Source organism: Bufo gargarizans, chromosome 7, assembly GCF_014858855.1.
Source record: "Bufo gargarizans isolate SCDJY-AF-19 chromosome 7, ASM1485885v1, whole genome shotgun sequence".
Classification (NCBI taxonomy): domain Eukaryota; kingdom Metazoa; phylum Chordata; class Amphibia; order Anura; family Bufonidae; genus Bufo; species Bufo gargarizans.
This window is the reverse complement of record NC_058086.1, coordinates 22765420-22780860: the sequence shown is the minus strand read 5'-3', so window position 1 is coordinate 22780860 and position 15441 is coordinate 22765420. Positions and strand designations below refer to the sequence as shown.

The window sequence follows — 15441 nt, the reverse complement described above, 5'->3', positions numbered from 1 at the left end:
TTTAAGTGATAATTTTCATGGGAATGTTTTGTCTTTCTACATTCCTACAGCTTCAAAATATCATTAAAGGGTTTCTGTCACCTAAAAAATGGGTATTAAGCGGGCTGACATTGGCGATGTGCTAATGTCAGCTGCACATAACTATATTAGTGCCATCTCACTGCCTGAAGCCTTTATAGAGAAAAACAAACTTTTATAATATGCTAATTAGCCTCTAGGAGCAGGGGGGGGGGGGCGTTGAACCTGCTCCTAGAGGCTCCGTTTGCCCATCTCTTTTCACGCCCTTCTCCTGATTGACAGGGCCAGGGCAGTGCTGCTCAGTATTCGGCGCAGTGAGTGAAGGACGTTCTCCGGCAGCCGGCTTCCTCACTGACGTATTCAGCGCAGGCGCAGTGAGGAAGCTAGCAGCCGCCGAGCGTCCTTCCCTCACCGAATACTGAACGGGACGGTGCAGGTGCGATATTTTCCTAGTAGACACGGCCAGCGGGAGGAGAGCAGCGCTGCCCTGGCCCTTTCAATTGGGAGAAGAAGGGAGTGAAAAGAGGTGGGCAAATGGAGTCTCTAGGAGCAAGTGCAACCCCCCCCCCCCGCTCCTGGAAGCTAATTAGCATATTATACAAGTTTGTTTTTCTCAATAAAGGCTTCAGGCAGTGAGATGGCGCTAATATAGTTATGTGCAGCTGACATTAGCACATCACCACTGTCAGCCCGCTTAATACCCATTTTTCAGGTGACAGAAACCCTTTAATGTAGAAGCCTAAGACTTCTACATATTCTTATTGACGACAAACTGTGAAAGAAAAAAATAAACCGCTCGGTCAGCATGACACTGTGACAATTTTCCTTAAAGGAACTGAACATTATGGGGGCTATTTATCAACCCTGCACTCCAGAATTTTATCTTCAAAAAGTCACAAAATAGGGCTTTTGAGACTTTTTGGAGTTGTTTGCGCAAAATTTGTGTAATTTGGAGGAAGCCGCAGATGGACGGGACTGGTTATAGGACCCTCCATAAGTGACCATAGATGTGTGTGTGGTGCACTGAAGGCCAGCAATGTGGTAATAGATTAGGTGCATCTCGCTCTAGCACACAGGAGATCACGAATGACATACTAACCTAAACTACAGTACTATCTCCCTCTTAATGGTGAATTCCTTTAAAGTTTTGTGTTCTGGTACTTTTATGTAGTAATACCAGCTGGCTGTTATTCCTATGATGCCGGCATTTCTGACCATGGAGTGTATCAGCAGTACCATCTCTGTAGCCATTTGTCTGTTCCTCCTAGGATGGCAAAAACCTCATTTATTTGGTAAGGATGTGTCATAGGCCCAAGGAGAAAAAAAATTATACATTACTTCCTGAGTCCTTTTAAACATTAGTGTCCTTTTAGTACCCTGCACCGTTATAAAATTAAGCGATGACTGTATTGGTCCAAATTTGGTCATGTAATAATCTTGTGTCAGTTTTCACTGCTCCCATATGAGACTGAAGATATCTATGAATGTGTTTCTCTGGTTATGCCAATTGTCCTAAAACATTGTCCTATTCTGGTTTGATTTTTATTCAGCCATTGCTCAGGCTATAGAGAAATGGAGAATAGAGAAGGAAGCCCGTCTGGCGCCAGGGGAGAAGAATGAAGAGGAGGAGGAAGAAGTGAATATATATGCAGTGACTGCTGATAATGAGGTAGGTGCACTTTTCCGTCGCATCTTACGCATGGGAAATACATTTTTAGGCCTAAATCAGGTAATATTAATGTGGACGTATAGGAATCTTTGATGCTGTCAGTTCTAGTCATTATCCCCACAGTTGGGCTAGGATCTGCAGCTGCATTACAGCTGTCTGAGTGAGGCCTTAAGGCTGCCTTAATCATTCGGCAGACAGCTAGGTTTCCCGACTTTCTCATCCACATCCATTCCGTTCAGCCAAACATGTATGTGTATTCCGTGGGCAGAAAGGCACCGTCAGAGGTGTCTCCTGGGTGTATCCCATGACTAATGTAAAAAAATGAAAATCAGACCTCATATAGTACATGACAATCTCTATCTAACAATGCTAGAACCAGCCCTGTATCTCCCCAGTCATTGCTCTGCTAGATTTATATCAAGCTGACAACTCGGGAGTGTCTTTTCTGCTGTAGCTCAGGGGGTGTGTCTCAGCTCTCCCTATCACAGCTCAGGGGTGTGTCTTAGCTCTCCCTATGACAGCTCAGGAGGCAGTTGAAGGTTGAAACTGAGCATGTGCAGCCATCTCAGTGAGCAGGACAAAGAAATAAGAAAAATAAAAAACAGCAGGTAGCGCTATACAAATGTATTGTATTGAATAACTCTATAGCTATTCTAAAATTTATATTACATGCAATTACTAAAGTATTCAGATCCAGGTAATGGTTTGAAGACTAGATTCATTTTTATGGGACAACCCCCTTTAAGTGAAAATATTCACTTTGCCCGATCTTTCTCTCCCTGACATCTTCTATCAGGGGCTCTCCACACACATTAGTCTGTTGGCCAAACCCAGCATTCTTGGTGGGTTTGGCTGTCAGTACACTAATGAGTATGGTGGCTTTTTGTATCAATCTCTGCTCTTGGTAATGGGTTTGGAAGCCGCAGTAATTCAGAACCCCTCGATGGAACATTCTATAGGATTTTGGGTTAATTAGGTTAAATTTTCTAAATTTCCAGAAGATGAGGTGATCGTATGCCTCCAATTATTTCATTAAGCATTTAAGAGCTAGTTATGAAGTCTGAAGCGGATTTAGGGATAGTAATATAATCACATGCAGCACATGACAAGGAGATGAGGCTTATTTGCTGGTTTCTTCCTTTCATTCATTGATGGTAATTGATGTGATCTCAGACTTGCCCTGAGCTATTGCACAGGCATGTAGGAATACACACTGATGAGGTGCATCATTAAAACCACTGACAGGTGAAGTGAATAACGCTGATTATCTTGTGACTAGGGCATATGGCAAGGGGAACGATATATTAGGCAACAAGTGGTCAGTCAGTTCTTAAAGTGGTTTTCCTGCAGTAGAATTTTAATGACCCATCCTCAGGATAGGTCATCAATATCTGTTTAGTGGAGGTCCTACCCTCAGAACCCCCACGGATCAGCTGTTTGAAGAGGCTCCGGCGCTCCGGTGAGCTCTGTGGCCTCCACAGCATACCAAGCATAGCGCCAGTAGTTGGACTTTCACTGATAAGATATTGATGACCTTTTCCTAAGGATAGGTTGTCTATATTCTTCTCCTGGAAAACCCCTTTAAAGTTGAAGTTTTAAAGCCGTTAAAATGGGCAAGTGAAGGCTTGGACTGACCCCAGTGGAACAGGTGAATCCCCTGGAGGGCCGTTGAGGCAGGAGTGGCTAGGGTCTAGAGCAGTAGTGGCCAAATGGTAAGCTGAAGGTCAATAGATCTTGATGTTTGGCCACATAATATGTTCCTAATTGCTTCAACACAGAGGTGGTAATATTGCATCCTCATAGGCCCATGGATCGCTGTGCCTGTCACTACCTTTTCCTAGTGTAATACCTTTTATAGGGAATTGTGAGGTTTGACCAGTACTATATGTTGTGGGTTTCACATAGGGTAGAGGGGGAAAAGGTGGTGTATTGAATGCATCATGGCTGTGCAGGTGCAGTGAGTGCGATGGCTATATTGGATTCAAGGGACATAAGAAAAAAGGCATTTAAATATTTGTCAGAATTGTTCACCATTTAACAAACCCACCTTTCCCTGCTTCCCAGGTAGATCTTATAACTAGAGTTACAGAAAAAAATGTATGAAAAGGTTTGACCACTCCTGACAAAAACTGATCAAAATGAGTCTAAACAAACCCTTTAACCTTTTTAGGAACCTTTTTAGCACAGGTTACCGAGTGTTCATGTGTCTGGAGCGTGATTCTGGACATATGACAAGGGCACTGTCTGACACGGGTCATATGATTAGGACAGAACGTGACTAGAACCTGTGGCCAGAACAAAGCTTCATAAGGCAGATTGACACAATGGTCATGAAAATGCTGCATGTCCAGGGGTTACTCAATGTTTGTTTATTGAGCAGAGTCCTAGCGCTTGGGCAATGTTTATACCATTTTATGGGCACAGTTTAGCCTTTTATCTTTTTATTTGTGTACCCTAGAGTATAGATTTATGTTTATTGCAGCTCGCTTGAGCAAAACTAAATGACTTGGTCTTGTATGTAGACACGTTGGTATGGGTATGAATTACAAACTAAAAAGGCAGGGTGGCATTAGCAGGAGGTGCTCAAACCCACATGCAGTCGTGCATATATACAGGGGAGCAAATCCTGCACTTGTGGCCCGTTGCTAATGGCGATCCCCAGCAAAATGCATACGGTGGAGGATGCCCGCGGCGAACCACAAGTACCACAATAGACATCTCACACAAGGTAACAAGTGCGTATGTCATAATCAATATAACAATATAACAAAACAATAACAAATACAGGTGCACTCTGCAGTCTCACTAAACCCTCAAACTGATTTTAAAATTGAGAGATTAGTCAACATGTCCTACGGTGTAGAACATGTCTAAGCCCGGGCACCACGTCAAGGTTTCTCAAGTAGCCCGAGACCTAACGCTCTCCTAACTGAGCCGTATGGGCGATACCAGGAGCCAGTGGGCAAATTACAGGTAGGAGAGCGTTAGGTCTCGGGCTACTTGAGAAACCTTGACGTGGTGCCCGGGCTTAGACATGTTCTACACCGTAGGACATGTTGACTAATCTCTCAATTTTAAAATCAGTTTGAGGGTTTAGTGAGACTGCAGAGTGCACCTGTATTTGTTATTGTTTTGTTATATTGTTATGGGTATGAACTATCCTGTATAAGTATCATGGGTAACTCTTGGCCTTGTCAGCAGAAGCAGTTAAAGATGTGAAACCACTTTGAGGGTGCCCCTAAAATATTCTAAAGTTACAAAAAGAACCTAATGGAGGAGGTCACCACTAATCTAGGTGTACAGGGGACATCCATGTGCTGCTTGTTTTATGGTCTTCTTACTGACAATCGTAATATCTGTTTTGTTTCAGTCTGGAGAAGACAGCAACGATGAGAATGAAAGAGAGGAGGGACAGCAGAAGTTTATTGCACATGTTCCAGTACCATCTCAGAAAGAGGTAATGTACCGCTCACAATCTAAACTTCGCAGTATGTCTTTGGAGTGTGTGAGGAAACTGAGTACTTGGAGGAAACCCACAGAACACAGGGACAACATACAAACTCCATGCAGATGTTGTTTTTGGTCGGAATCGAACCTAGGACCCCAGCGCTGTGCTGTCATGTCTTAAGGCCCCTTTACATGGCCAAATTTAGCAAGCAATTGTTGGGAAGGAAGCGTTCCTTACTGACAATCACCTTGCTCGTCAGTGAAGGAGACTGCTGCATTTACATGCAGCCATCTCCTCCACAGTAAGGGGATGAGTAATCGCTAATGCCATCGCTCGTCCCAGTACAGAATGATTATGTGCCAGAAGAGCACTGTTTAGATGGCACGTCCTGCTGCCGGCAAATGATGATATAGAGGACTGCACCAGCGATTCAGTTCCGCTCATTCAATGGGTGATCGGTGGCACCTTTACACAGGCAGATTATCTCTCGCGTCCATACGAGTGCTTGTTAACGATATTCTACCTGAACATCAGGCTGTGTAATGGGCACTTTATTTTATACACCCCTCAATACGAAAAGTGCCATCAAATATGATGCCCATGAGAATTATTGCCCTTCCCTTTTTATGACGCATTATCATAACATTTAGATAGAAAGCAAAACAAATTGATGACTCCCCTGACGGCAGATGTCAAAGGAGATAAAGAGCAGTCAAAATCCACCTACCCAATCCTTGTCTCCCCTGAATCTGCTGATCCTTTTGTTCTCGGGGAGATAAGCCCCTGCTTCCTTCCCCTTCTTAAGGTCCCTTTGCATAGGCCAAGAATCCACAAGATAAACGCTGATGAGCAATCATTGGAACGCTCGTTAGTGATTTTCTGGCGGTGTAAAGGTGCTGCTGATTACCTGATCAGCGAAACGTTCATTCGTCGGGTAATTGGATAGTTTGTGTAGGCACCTAAATCGTCGTTTGCCAGCAGCAGATCGTACTGTGTAAATAGCCTCTGCTTCCGGCAAACAAGTCTTTATGGGAACAAGAAGAGATTGCTGCATGTAAATGCACTGGCCTATTTCACTGGCGAGCAGGCGATTGCCAGGGAGGGACCTTTACTGAGAACGCATGCTTTCTTGGTTGAGCAGGCATGTGTATGAGGGCATCAGGAATGACAACTATCTTATGTATATGGCCGGCCTTTGCATTTATACTGTATATACTGCTGGTAATTTTTATTAGTGTTTCATTCATTCATCATATTTCACCATTTTGTCATTCAGTTGCATGTTTTCCAGGTAAATATTTGCTTTCAGACTACTGTGCTATAATTACGATTCAACTTGGAACTCGAAATTGAATTTACTAATGATTAAAAGGGTTCTCTCCGAGATCAGCAAAAATGTGGCCAAGTGGGGGAGATACCATAATAATAAATGACCCATTACTCCACTGGTCTTTATTTACTATGTTACAGTGATGACATGCCAGTAAGCCCACGTGACCACTACTGCCAAGTGTATGGCACAAGACCACTGGGGCCAATGATTGGCTACATTAGTCCTGTGGGTAATTTGAGGTTAAATGGACTGTTAGGGGGAATATGGAACTTGTGACATTTTTTTGCTCTTTACATTTAAAAAAATGTCAAATGTATTCTTATTTATTTTAGAACCTGGCCTAGATTTGCTTTTCTGGCATGTGGACTGCCAGAAATGTACTTAGAGACCTTCCTTACTCTAGCGAAGTTCACATCGCCGTTTAGCTTTCTGTTCTTCTGATCTGTCGAAGAACAGGGGAAAAAAACCCCGAAAAAACTGATCAGTTTGCGTCACTTCCATCAGAGATCAGTTATTTTTGACGGAAGAAAAAGTACTGCATGGAGGACAAAAAGCTAAATGGTGATGTGAACTCAGCCTTAGAAGGAAACTCCAGTCTTAATAAACTCTTCCCCCCCCCCCCCCCCCCCCATAGATTTCTCTGAAGTTTTAACCATTCCGAGCATTTTGTATGCTCCGGGGCTTACTGCTATATGGGCAATAACTGGACCTGCAGTGATTTCTAAAAAGATGTCCAGGCAATAAAAAAAAGCAGCTATATAAATATCCAGATTCATGTGTTTCAGAAAGTTACCTCTCCTTATTACATTTACAGATTGAAGAAGCCCTGATACGACGAAAGAAAATGGAACTTCTCCAGAAATACGCAAGCGAGGCTCTCATGGCTCAAAGTGAAGACGCCAAGCGGCTTTTAGGCGTATAATATTGTAAATGCATGCAGCAACCCTCCAGGTCCTTGTAAATTATCCTGTTTTGTCACTTTTTGTACAGAAAATATAAAATATAGACTGATTTTGTACAAAAACAATTGGGTCATATGGATGATTATTAATGTCTGTGTAAACAAAGAAGGGGGCATGGCACTGGCAGGAGTGCAGCCAAACTACATTGTACTGATCGGTGGGTCCAGGGACGTAGCTAAACGCTCATGGGCCCTGGTGCAAGAGTTCAGCTTGGGCCCCCCTTCCCTCAGTGCTCTGTGGCCAGGGAGCACAATAGCCTTCATTCTGCCTGAGGTAAAAATTGAAATGGCACCCCCCCCATCCCCCCCCCCCCCATGCCACATTCTTGACCTAACGTCTTCCCTCCAGAAATGTAACTTGAAGATACTAGGCCCCAGTGCAAAATCTGACAGAGCCCTCCCAGTGTGCACTTTCTACAATACCGATGTCTTCTTATATGGCACAAGGGTTTTTAGCTACACCGCTGGGTGTTTTAAGACCCAGAGGACTACTTTAAGACTTGTTTAAGGTCCTTATATACATTAGTGTGGGTAGTAAGATTTAAAGGCAATGTTTCAACAGAAATTGACCCAATGGCCAGTGCTAGAACTGCAGGATTTTTTGAAATGTATATAGGGACATATTTTTTTTAAATTGCCAAAATTCTAAAAAAAAACACGCTTAACATAAAAACATGATTGGTCATTTTCTGATTCCACATTTCCCTTATGTTTCCTCCTGCTGGAAAAGTGCCAGAGGTTCACCCATCTAGGCTTTATAGGAATACCATGAACATTTGGCATGGTGTGCTGAGGTGCCCGTACACTATAGATGAAAGTTGCCTGAACCCTTAGATTTTGCGGTATCGCTCCACCATCTAATGTGTATAGACTGGTTCCTTCTCTCCCACAATGAATACATTACATTGAATGCCGAGTCTCTTCTCATAAAACCAGAAATAAATCTGTCCATCTCCTCCTGCTCTAAAGCATGCAGCCTGAAGATTGCACTGCATTCTCATGAAGACAGGTTCCATTTATGACACGGATCAGCAACCTTCAGCACTGAAGTGAAACTACAAATCCCAGCATGCAAACTTTCTGGGCTGTGCTTGTAACTGTCAAGTAAAAGGAGGATTCTAGGAGTTGTAGTTTCAGAATAGCTGGAGTGCCGGAGGTTGCTGATCCCTGCTGTATATGATATGTTTTACATCCTGCAGTCATTGTGATAAATCAGATCATTTGGTCATTTACATACACTAATTTGCACAGAAATCCGCCAGATATCTGTACATGTAAGAGCACATTGTGGATGGTAAATATGGCCACCTTTTCTTTCTTCGGGATTTTGACAGTTTTTCCTTGTAACCACAGACCTGTTAAGAAGCCTTGAATATTTTATAGGCGTCTGACCTGGAATGTAAGGGTCCTATCAGGCTGTCTAATATTCAGGCAGGAACTAGCGCCACTGGATGGTAAACACACCCGCTGGCGTCCGTTTGTTACCGCAGTGATCACTTCCTCATTCAGTTCTATATTGATTTCCGGATTACACAGGGAGATGTGCTGCCGATAATCGTGCATCGCTTATCCTGATCAAAGATGCAAATCAGCTAACAAATGAGTTTGCTGGTTTATTGGTTGACTTGCGGCATGGTAATATAGGCCAGTTATCGGGAACGGGATTTCCTATGAACGCTTCTTCCCAATAATTGACTGGAACATTGCGCACGCTAATAAGGTTTTAAAGAAGCTTGATGCTGATTAATACATGAAGCAGTTGCATGCTGCATTATCTCTAGGTACATAAACATTAAGAGCTCATGCACAAGACTGTGATCGGCCCAGGAAACGTGGTCCACGTGTCTGCCAGATCTCCAGGGCCGACCACGCCTCCCCTGAACTGGACTGACTGTAGCATAGTGTTTTTATGGTGCAGTCAGTTCATATCTGATCGCGGATCCCTTCTACTGATCTAAGTTCAGTACAAGAGATCCGTGATCAGGTATGAACTGATTGCATCATAAAATACTATGCAGGGGCGTAGTTGTAGTGAAAACAGGGGCAGCGGCTGCTATGGGGCCCCATCTCAGAAGGGGCCCTCCTGGGAGGAAGACTAAGATTTATTGTCAGGGCCCCATCAACAGTATTATACAATGACATTATATACAGTAACAGGTTGCATGGGGCCTAGTCGGTTCTAGTTACGCCACTGACACTGTGATACCGTCCGTTTAGTTCAGGGGAGCCACGGTCGGCCTGGGAGAACAGGCAGACACGGACCATGTTTTCTGGGTCATATGCATGAGCCCTTAGGCCTCTTTCACACGAGCGTGAGGGATTGGCTCTGGATGCGTTCAGTGAAACTTGCACCGTTTTGCAAGCAAGTTCAGTCAGTTTTGTCTGCGATTGCGTTCAGGTTTTTCCGTGCGGGTACAATGCGTTTTGATGTGTTTTTTCACGCGTGTGATAAAAAACTGAAGGTTTTACAAACATCTCCTAGGAATCAGTGAAAAACGCATTGCATCCACACTTGCTTGCGTTTTTACTGAAGCCCCATTCAACTCTATGGGGCCAGGGCTGTGTGAAAAACGCTGAATATAGAACATGCTGCATTTTTCACGCAACGCAGAACTGATGCATGAAAAAAAAAATGGGTCAGTATTCAGTGCTATGCGTTCACGTCACGTATTGCACCCGCGCGGAAAACTCGCTTGTGTAAAAGAGGCCTTAGTGTATTCAAGCGTTGTTATAAAGTCCAGTTTTCTCCTCTTCCCTTTCATCCCCTGCAGGTATATAGAGTTGGGTGTGGCGGGGCCAATCTTTGTGAACTGGGCTGCACAGTTGAGTATTGTCTGGTCATTAACATGATAAAGGTGAAAGGGGGAAATATTTAGAGAGACCTGAAAGGTCTGTTGTAGTAACTGCTTGCATCCCTCTTATAACAACAATTCTGGAGCATCTATTCTGATGACCCTATGTTGTACCATTCCTTTATTATTCCTGCTAGATGTTTACTGCAGACTGCTGGCAATTCATTCATAAAGGTTTATTTTATGATGCAATCAGTTCATACCTGATCACGGATCTCTTGTACTGAACTTAGATCAGGTTTACCAGTTGGGGGTAGCAGTCTGACCCTGGCAGCACTGATTGAATATTGTCAGACTGTGTGGGGACACCCTCCCAACTAGTAAAGCCCATCCGGACCTTCATTACAGACTGCTAGTAATTTATTCATAACTTTTAGCATGAATAATAAGGGAATGACACTGCGTAGTCATAGGAATAGCTGCTCCATAATTATTACACGTGGAGTTTAAGTAGTTTCTGAAACAGACCTATCAGGAGAGGTGATGGCAACGCTTTAATATCTTGGTGGAGTTAAAGGGGTTGTCTCATCATGGACAATGGGGGCATATCGCTAGGTCCCGCACGTATATCGAGAACGGAGCCCCGCAAGTAAAGGAGGGCGCACTGCGCCTGTGCAGCTGCCCTCCATTCATTTTCTATGGGGCCGGCGAAAATAGACGAGCGCTGGCCCCATAGAAATGAATGGGTGCAGGGGCCGCTCATGCGCGTTATGCTCCCATTCACTTCTATGGGGAGTCCTCCAGCCACCACCTTGCGGGGCTCCGTTCTCAATATAGGTGCGGGTCCTAGTAGTGGGACCCGCACCTATAAGACAATGGGGGCATATCCTAGCGATATGCCCCCATTGTCTATGATGAGAAAACCCATTTAAAATCAGGGCTCATGCACATGACCATAGCTTCTGTCCGCATACTCATCAGTATGCGGATCAGATGCGGACCAATTCACTTCAGAACAGAACATGTCCTATTGTCCGTTTTGCAGACAGAGAGGACATTTCTACAGAAGTAAAAAAAAAGCCATGAACTCGGCAGGATACGGGTTTTGCTGATCCGCTATTTGTAGACTGCAAATCACTAACAGCCATGTGCATGATGCCTAATGGTCATGGAATTGTGACAGTAAAATGACTCTTTCTCTTACAATGTATAGAAGCATTTCCTTCTTCTTTCTGTCAGTGTTGTAAATGACTTTTCATGCGCCATTCCTAATCTGAAGTGTAGTGCGCCGAATTTATAAAGACTGTTTCTCACTTTGAGCAGGCATAGATTTGTGTTTTTTTTTTTTATTTGGTTTAAAACGTAATTTATTGTAAGCTTATTAGCCCTACCGCCCACTCTTCGACACTTCTCTATTATTTCTACTAGCAGTTTATAAATTAATTGTCAGCAGCTTGCAGTAAAGGTACAGGTGGGTGTTACCAGTTAGGGGGTGTCCCTGCACAGTCTGACACCAGCAGCAGTGAATGGACAGTCGCACACACTATCTATTGGTAACACCCAGAAGTACCTTTACTACAGGAATGGCACAGCACAGAGTCCTAAGAATAGATGCTCCAGAATTGTTATTGCATGGAGAATGCACGTAGTTTCTAAAATGGGCACGTTAGGAGAGGCAACAGGTCCTCTTCAATGTACTGCCTCCTCTTCCAGGCCTTATAGCACAAGTGTTATCAGATCTCCAGAATAACAGCTTTTTAGGGTCCATTCACACGTCCGCGGAACGGGTGCGGACCCATTCATTCTCTATGGGGCAGGAATGTGTGCTATCCGCATTTCCGGAGCGCCCTTCCCCCCTGATCTTCTGGTCCGCGGCTCCGGAAAAAAAATAGAATATGTCCTATTCTTGTCTGCAGTTGCGGACAAGAATAGGCAGTTCTATGGGGGTGCCGGACGGGTGTATTGCGGATCCGCAATACACTACGGACGTGTGAATGGAGCCTTATACAGTAGCTCCATGCCGGAAGATCAGTTGGATCATTTGCAGTAACAATGCAGATCTAATCATGTGGCATCTACTGTTATGTATACGAGGCATTGACTGGTACTCTGGTTCACACACTGATTTCTATAGCCTGGTGAAAGGAGGTGCTGCACTGATGAACTGTCAGGCAGTTACATGCAATTTGGCAAACCTACTTTCCAGTATGGAATTATATGGTCGTTCAGTTCCCAACCAGGAGTTTCACAAAATAGAAAGTCACACAGTAACTATGGATTATCACGCAGGTAAGAAATGATGTAGCACTGTGCGGTATAATGGCTTCAGTGGAATATTTGGGTAAGGCCTCATGCACACAACCGTTTTTTTTTAAGGTGTGCAAAAACGTGGTCCGTAGGTCTGTGTCCGTTTTTTCTTCCGTGGGTCTTCCTTGATTTTTGGAGGATCCACGGACATGAAGGAAAGTAAAAAAAAAAAAAATCGTTTTGGAGTCCGTCTGGCTGTGCGGAGCCAAACGGATCCGTCCTGACTTACAATGCAAGTCAATGGGGACGGATCTGTTTGACGTTGACACAATATAGTGCAATTGCAAACGGATCCGTCCCCCATTGACTTTCAATGTAAAGTCAGGAGTCCCTATTATACCATCGGATCTGAGTTTTCTCCAATCCGATGGTATATTTTAACTTGAAGCATCCCCATCACCATGGGAACGCCTCTATGTTAGAATATACTGTCGGATATGTGTTAGATTGTGAAACTCAGATCCGACAGTATATTCTAACACAGAGGCGTTTCCCCCCCCCCCTGCTCCCTTTATTGTATTAATTTCATTGGTGGCCAGTGTGCGGCCCCCCTCCCTCTATTGTATTAGTTTCATTGGTGGCCAGTGTGCGGCCCCCCTCCCTCCCTCTATTGTATAAATTTCATTGGTGGCCAGTGTGCGGCCCCCCCCCCCGCCCTCTATAGTATTAGTTTCATTGGTGGCCAGTGTGCGGCCCCCCCCCCCGGACCACCCTCCCTCCCTCTATTGTATAAATTTCATTGGTGGCCAGTGTGCGGCCCCCCTCTCTCCCCCGATCATTGGTGGCAGCGGAGAGTTCCGATCGGAATCCCAGTTTAATCGCTGGGGCTCCGATCGGTAACCATGGCAACCAGGACGCTACTGCAGTCCTGGTTGCCATGGTTACTTAGCAATATTAGAAGCATCATACTTGCGGCACCTGAGGGGTTAATTGTACGGCTCACAGCCCCCTGTAAGAGTTTGGGTGCTGCCAGGCAGCAGGGGGCAGTCATGTACACAGTTCGTAGTATATTCTAACTAGAAGCGTCCCCATCACCATGGGAACGCCTCTGTGTTAGAATATACTGTCGGATCTGAGTTTTCACGAAGTGAAAACTCAGCTCTGAAAAAGCTTTTATGCAGACGGATCTTCGGATCCGTCTGTATGAAAGTAACCTACGGACGCAGATGCCAATCTTGTGTGCATCAGTGTTCTTTCACGGACCCATTGACTTGAATGGGTCATATTTTTTTGACGGACAGGAAAGATGGATCACGGCTGCTGATGAACAATGGTGCATTTTCCGAGTTTTCAACGGACCCATTGAAAGTCAATGGGTCAGCAGAAAATCACGGAAAACGGAACAACGGCCACGGATACACACAACGGTCGTGTGCATGATGCCTAACACTAATTTTTCTGAATGGTTATTTTTCTTGGTTATATTTTCATTTGTACCAAGACACACCAACCCCCCCCCCCCTAGCATGTTTCCTGTGGTTATAGGACATAATTTATCCCATTAAGTATTAAAGGAGTTTTCTGGTATTTGGATATCGATGGCTAATCCTCAGGATAGCTCACAAAATTATCAGATCGTTGGAGTATGACACCCGGCACCCCCCACCAATTAGCTGCATCTGGCCAGCCAGCGATTGGCTGCAGTGGTCACGAGGCGCCCATCAATAGGATGGTAATGCCAGAGCATCACAGAGCTGCAGAGACAGGGAGCAATGGAGCCGGAAGCCAGCGACAAGGACCAGGTAAGTATGAACCCCACTGCGGGTCAGCCGCTCTCTGAAGTCTCAAGTTAATTTTTTTTTTGTGTTCAGTTTTTTATTAAACAGTTTGCTGGAATTTTTAGGCAGTCTTGGCAGCCCGGGTACGTTTTTTCTTCACCACAACGGGTTTCTGGCTCCTTAAGATAGCACTTGCACGACGAAGAGCAGCCATACGAAGGTCTCTCCTGTAATTGTTCTTGCAGATAATATTGCGCACACTACTAAGTGTGGCACGTGAGTTCTTGTTGATGGTGATTTTCTCGTATGATGTAGCAGGCTTACATTGGCCAGCACACTTCTTCAGGACAACAACAATGCCCTTTCCATCAGCAGCGGGCTCAATGCCAACTGTTTTCTTGTGGATGAGCCCATTGTAACGAAAGGAGTTCCTGGCCTTCAGATTGTTGGGCTCAGTGCTGTAGGTTTGCTTGTTCCTCTTAATCAAGAAACTAGAGCAGTTCCTGATAATCATCCACTGCAAGTGAGCCGACATTGTGGTGCACCTCTCACCACCGAGCTAGGGGAAGGAAAGCAAGTCTCTAAGTTCCTGATAACCTCTTTAACTTGTAGAGAACTGTCAGAGTCCAATGAAAGAATGGTCACGCGCACACACCACCGCTACATTCATGTAGGGAATTTGAGGTTACCCGCTCTCATGATGGATGGGTGATGAATGTTGTTTATGGGGAAATTAACTGTTTGCCAAACAGCTACTTCTGATTGTCCCATACATACATGTTCTGATGAACATGCATGTTTATTTTAAGGGGTGGGGGAGGCAGACCCCTCTTTCAGCCGTGGGGACAATCCTTCTTTCCCCTAACACCTACTGTTGGGGGAGACTTAGAAGGCCCTATACATGTTAGATCCTCACCTCTCAGTTTTGTATAATGTGTAATGAGTGCGTCATTCATTTGTGAGACGCTGACAACCAATATGGCCGCATTTTCTGTCGTCACTTTTGCAAAAATTGAGGTCACAACAAAGTATCTTCTGTAAGGGAAAAAGATAATAGACAACTTTTTACCATCATAATTTCTAATTTACTAATGCTTGGACATTTATTTATTTTTAGGTCCTACATGTTCCTGTGTTATTTACCTTCCCTGAACTCTGCGACTTTGATGATACTTTTCATGTGCAAAAGATATAA

General features: G+C 44.4%; 2 protein-coding genes across 2 annotated transcripts in view; one reads left to right on the top strand and one right to left on the bottom strand.

The window, feature by feature from the left end:
• ISY1 (ISY1 splicing factor homolog) overlaps positions 1-7478 on the top strand; it is a 34082-nt gene extending 26604 nt beyond the window's left edge. Inside the window, exons 9-11 of the mRNA XM_044301032.1 lie at positions 1569-1687; positions 5058-5144; positions 7283-7478. Coding sequence (XP_044156967.1) covers positions 1569-1687; positions 5058-5144; positions 7283-7390 — 314 coding nt within the window. The 3' untranslated portion in view covers positions 7391-7478. The remainder of the gene's footprint in view (positions 1-1568; positions 1688-5057; positions 5145-7282) is intronic.
• A 6843-nt stretch (positions 7479-14321) lies between these two features.
• Positions 14322-14817, bottom strand: LOC122943869 (60S ribosomal protein L28-like). The gene has a single exon (XM_044301953.1). The coding sequence runs from the start codon at positions 14779-14781 to the stop codon at positions 14368-14370; it is 414 nt and encodes a 137-aa protein (XP_044157888.1). The 5' UTR covers positions 14782-14817; the 3' UTR covers positions 14322-14367.
• Between the last annotated feature and the right edge of the window lie 624 nt (positions 14818-15441).